General features: G+C 38.4%; 2 protein-coding genes across 3 annotated transcripts; one reads left to right on the top strand and one right to left on the bottom strand.

Annotated features, from left to right (window-relative positions):
• Positions 283 to 964, top strand: LOC104735231 (splicing factor 3B subunit 6-like protein). Its single transcript, XM_010454979.2, has one exon. The coding sequence runs from the start codon at positions 424 to 426 to the stop codon at positions 796 to 798; it is 375 nt and encodes a 124-aa protein (XP_010453281.1). The 5' UTR covers positions 283 to 423; the 3' UTR covers positions 799 to 964.
• On the bottom strand, positions 884 to 4,258 carry LOC104735232 (calcium-dependent protein kinase 17). Of its 2 annotated transcripts, none has more exons than XM_019235157.1 (8): positions 3,125 to 4,258; positions 2,887 to 3,030; positions 2,631 to 2,783; positions 2,420 to 2,535; positions 2,150 to 2,342; positions 1,931 to 2,114; positions 1,721 to 1,820; positions 884 to 1,629 (listed from the first exon to the last, which is right to left on the bottom strand). In XM_019235157.1, the coding sequence occupies exons 1-8, from the start codon at positions 3,810 to 3,812 to the stop codon at positions 1,534 to 1,536; spliced, it is 1,674 nt and encodes a 557-aa protein (XP_019090702.1). In that variant the 5' UTR covers positions 3,813 to 4,258; the 3' UTR covers positions 884 to 1,533. The 2 variants fall into 2 exon arrangements, with proteins under 2 accessions (XP_019090702.1, XP_010453282.1); XM_010454980.2 differs by having other exon boundaries at positions 1,931 to 2,058; positions 2,175 to 2,342; positions 3,125 to 4,256.

Below are 4,900 nucleotides of genomic sequence, written 5' to 3'. Positions count from 1 at the left end.
GGGGGGGGGGGGGGAATTCTACAGAGATTAGGAACTTTACTTTCTAAGTAAAAAGGCAATCTAAGAAAAAGGAAGAAGAAGAGAAGAAAGTCAAAGAAGGAATCTGTGGGCTTAAGAGTGTTTTTTGTTGTAATGGGCTTCAGGTTAAACAGGCCCAATTGAATCAATGTAGCGATCAACTAAGGCGGTTACTTCTGGTGGAATTGGTTTACATATAAGTACCGTCAATAACAACAAAAGAATCCCCAAGCCAGCATGTGTAAAGACGTTTTTACCCTTTTATTCATGAGAGAATTACTCTTTCGCGAGGAGGCTTTATAATTTCAATATTTTTCCGATACAAAAGATATTTTTCTCTCGGCGACGGAAACAACAAATCTCACCCGCGGCTAAAGGAAGAAGAAGAAGAAGAAGAAGAAGGGTATGACGACAATCAGTCTACGGAAGGCAAACACAAGACTCCCACCGGAGGTGAACCGAGTGCTCTATGTTCGTAACCTTCCCTTCAACATAACGAGCGAGGAGATGTACGATATCTTCGGCAAGTACGGCGCCATCCGCCAGATTCGAATCGGTTGCGACAAGGCGACCAAAGGTACGGCGTTCGTCGTTTACGAGGATATCTACGACGCCAAGAACGCCGTCGACCATCTCTCCGGCTTCAACGTCGCGAATCGATACCTAATCGTGCTGTATTACCAACACGCGAAGATGAGCAAGAAGTTTGACCAGAAGAAGACTGAAGAGGAGATCACCAAGCTGCAGGAGAAGTATGGAGTCTCTACTAAAGATACGTAATTTGTCTTCTTCGATTCCTTTGGTTTTCCTGTTATTGCTGCAATTTAGGGTTTTTAATTTGGGGGAAGATGTGAAACTCTTTTTATCTGTATGGTTTTGGTTATGTGTGTTTGCTCTTTTGTCCTTTACATCGACCAATCAGTGAAAAAATACATCTTTTTTACTCCAAATTTAGCTATTGCTCTTACGAAATTTTATTACTTTGATGCAGTTGATAACCTTGTTTGAAGGATATTTAGGGAGAACTAATCGTAGGTTCTGATGAAGGCCTTGATCGATTTGGTTTTAGGTTCACTCTGCCTTAGCCGTTGTTGATATATGTGTTTAGCTCTATGATTATTTTTCCAAATTGGTGCTCACTGTTTTGCTAGGAAGTAAGAACAAATTTCACTAAACACATACAAGAGAATTGATAAAAGAATTTTTTAAGTACATTGAGAAACCCCATGGCACTTTAAGCACTAGTAGACAACTAGAAAATAAAATGTACATACATCAAACACCTCCCCCAAACCCTCCAGTTTATGATTTTGTCTTCCTTCTTGAGCCCTCTCCTCCCTAAAAGATATCTTCCAGTTCAATCATTAGCGGTCCGAGCATAACTTTAGAATAACTTTTCTCTTTGATATTTGCTTTGCCTTATCTCTCTCATTTGTGAAAAGGAAGATGAGTTTCTCGACCCAATGTGCTGCTCTCCTTCTATCTCCTCCTCTCTTCCTCTACTTCAATAATTGTTTATTTAAATGACATCTCACGCCGCTTCTTTGGGATAGGATCCGGGTTTCCTTTTCTCATCATTGCCACAAATTCATCATAGTTTATCCGACCATCCTGCAATTGTTAATTTCATTATAAATTTTGGTTACTACTAATGAGACTGCGAGTTGCTTGTTACATTTTTGAAGGAACTGTAGTTACTTACATTGTCTCCATCAACCTCGGAAATTATCTCCTTAATGTCTCTGCCATCATTCATGCCAAACTCCCGTAGGGCTTGCTCTAGCTCTTCCATTGTGATATATCTGAGGAACAGCAAGCATTATTTTAAGGTGAAATTTTTGTTGCCTAACAAGTTTCATATTGCTTTTGGTGCATAAATTCTTTTATGAATAACAAATTGTTGAGTACTTACCCACTGTTGTCTTTGTCAAAGTGTTGGAAGGCTGAGTAAAGATGTTCTTCTTTGTCAAGTCTGTTAATGTGCATTGTGGCTGCGATGAACTCACCATAGTCTATTGTTCCATTACCATCAGCATCAGCCTGTAGAATTCCATGTAACGCAGAGCAAAAAAAACAAAAAATCGGTAGTGAGTCTCCTTTACTGTTGCTCAGCATTTGACTTAAGCTAAACTCTTGCTAGTATCCAAAGGACTTACAGCTTCCATTAGCTGCTGGACTTCGTATTCTGACAACCTTGTACCTTGTTTAGCTAGTCCCTGTCTTAGCTCCTCGAGTGTTATTGTTCCACTGCTATCAGTGTCCATACCTTTAAACATCTCCTTTAACCCCATGATCTCTTCCTCTGATAAGCACCCTGCTATCACCTGTTGGAAGGTTTCAGGTTAGAATAATATACTGAAAGCTATATTATTTTCTATTGGGTAAGGAATATGATTGTTACCCGTAATGCAACTTTCTTGAAATTGTTCATTGCTTTGAACTGCTTGAGCCTGGACATCACCGCATTGTCAAGAGGAACATCTGGTGCCTCTCCATCCTCCTTGATCCATGGATGGTCTTTACAAAGGGTAAAAACATTAGAGACAATATTTTAAATTGCACAGAGAGATTGTTATGCTTTTGACATTTTTGGTATGTTAATAGATGTTTACTTAGAACTTGGGCAGCTGTTAGTCTTTGCTTGGGATCAGAGTTGAGCATCTTCTTAACAAGATCCTTCGCCTGAGGCGAGATAGATGGCCATGGATCGCTTGAGAAATCAACATGTCCCCTTAGGATGGCGTTGAATATCCCATTCTCCGACTCTATGATCAGGTAAATACACAACACATGAATATAAAAACATCTCCATATATGTTTAATATATTTTTTGGGTAGATAAAAATAAGAAGTAGAATATATCTTTACCAGCCCAGAATGGTGGAACACCACACAAGAGGATATACAACATGACACCTATACTCCAAATATCGGCTTCTGGTCCATACTTCCTTTTCAAAACCTCAGGTGCAATGTAATAAGCACTCCCCACAATATCCTTGAACACCTCTCCTGTAACAACACAGCGGAAACAAAAAATCTATGAGTATAACCTTGACCCGTTTTATTTGTTATGCAGGACTTTACAATGATGCTGATTCAAAACCTGGCTTGTAGAAAACCGACAGCCCAAAGTCCGTGGCTTTGAGAGGAGAATTTTCATCTTTGTTGAGTAACAGAAAGTTCTCTGGCTTTAAATCCCTGTGAATAACCCCCATGGAATGGCAAGTATGCACAATCTGAACAATGGTTCTTAGCAACGAAGCAGCTGCTTTCTCCGAGTAATGTCCTTTAGCAATAATCCTATCGAACAACTCTCCACCTGCGCAAAGCTCCATAACCAAATGCACAGAATGCTTATCCTCATAAGCTCCTTTAAGCTCCACAATATTAGGTTGACCAGTCAGGTGATGCATGATCTGCACTTCTCTTCTTACATCCTCAATGTCTTCCTTGTTCACAAGCTTCCTTTTTGCAATCGTCTTGCAAGCAAATTGCTGACCTGTTGCCTTCTGTGTGCAGAGGTGGGTGACACCAAATTGGCCTCGCCCAAGCTCTTTCCCTAGAGAATATGAAGATTTTACATCTTCCATGGGTCGACCTAAGACAGGGCCTATAGGGCCTTGTTTTGTTGCAGGAGGAGGAGAGGGAGGCGCATGTTTAGATTGTGGTACAGAAGCTTCCGCGGTTGGACCAGTCTTATTGGCAGCATTTGAAGTGGTAGCTCCGTTTTCCAGTGCATGTCCATCTCCGTTATCGGCCGAGTCCTGTCCGTGAGAGCAACAATTTCCCATTGTTGCATAAAAGGGTGGGGGAGGAGGAGGTAAAAGCTCAAAGGAAGAGGTAAATGCTCAAAGGAGGAAGAGAAAATAGAAAGGTTTTTAATTTTTTTGTGTAATTTTCTTCTCTTAATTTTTTTTTTCTTCCCTGGTTTTTGTTTCTTCTTTAGCAAGAAAAATTAGGTGATTTGGTTGTGAATGACTATGAATAGAATGTGTTTTTACTTCGCTGGCCTTCGGTTCAAAGGGTTATAGGGTTTGTTGATAGGGAGGGAGTTTAGGACAAAAGCTTGTCTGTAATTTTGGTATTTAAAGTAAAACAACATTTAGGATTTATTAGGACAAAGGTTGAGAGCAAATCCTGGGATTTTCATTTTGTTACAAAATTTGTCTGTTCTTATCTTCCAAATGTCAAGTACCCCACCGACCAAAAAGAACTGTCAAATATTTCACTATAGTTTTGAATATACCAAAGATTTTAACTTGTGACTAATATAGTCTAAAACTCTAAATTGCAGGGGGGTTAGACAATCTCCTTCATAACTAAATAATAACATTTTTGTATGAGATGATAATGAAATCTTATACACTAGGTTGAGAAGTTGAGAATTCCGCTAAAGAAACCATAAAAAAGTAGTTATGGGAGATTTTGTCAAATGAGAGTACTAAGATTGGTTATTTAACGATTTAATTATGTGATTTAAATATTGTTGGGCGCATGGATCTTTTGTTTTGTAAAGCGGAATATTTTTCGTAACATATTAATTTAAAAAGTTTAAATTGTCTTCCAAATTTTTAAGATATGTTTTTCTTCTTTGTTGATAACACAAGTTAGCAAATTATGATTTACGTAATTAAAAATTATGAATTTTACAAAATTTCTTGTTACGGCAATGATTCAGCCAGATAATGACAATGATATGTTTGTCTTATGAGACTTTATTTTGGATTCATCAGGATGGTCTGGTCAGTTAATATAAGTTTATAAGATTTCTAAGGAGAAGATAACAAGGCATCTGTATGTGTGTGATAGACGTTAATCTTTTTTTTCTTTTTTGAAGTTTGGAATCACATTTGAGACTTATTATGTAAGGAGGGTTTGA

The sequence above is a fragment of the Camelina sativa genome, chromosome 13 (genome assembly GCF_000633955.1).
Source record: "Camelina sativa cultivar DH55 chromosome 13, Cs, whole genome shotgun sequence".
NCBI lineage: Eukaryota > Viridiplantae > Streptophyta > Magnoliopsida > Brassicales > Brassicaceae > Camelina > Camelina sativa.
The sequence above is the reverse complement of the archived record's forward strand: the minus strand, read 5'-3'. Positions and strand labels throughout refer to the sequence as shown.

Coding starts and splice junctions, on each gene's coding strand:
- LOC104735231 (XM_010454979.2), top strand. CDS start 424: ATGACGACAATCAGTCTACGGAAGGCAAACACAAGACTCCCACCGGAG.
- LOC104735232 (XM_019235157.1), bottom strand. CDS start 3,812: ATGGGAAATTGTTGCTCTCACGGACAGGACTCGGCCGATAACGGAGAT. Junction 3,031..3,124: donor GTCGGTTTTCTACAAGCCAG/GTTTTGAATCAG, acceptor GTGTTGTTACAG/GAGAGGTGTTCAAGGATATT. Junction 2,115..2,149: donor TCCTTTGGATACTAGCAAGA/GTTTAGCTTAAG, acceptor GCAACAGTAAAG/GAGACTCACTACCGATTTTT.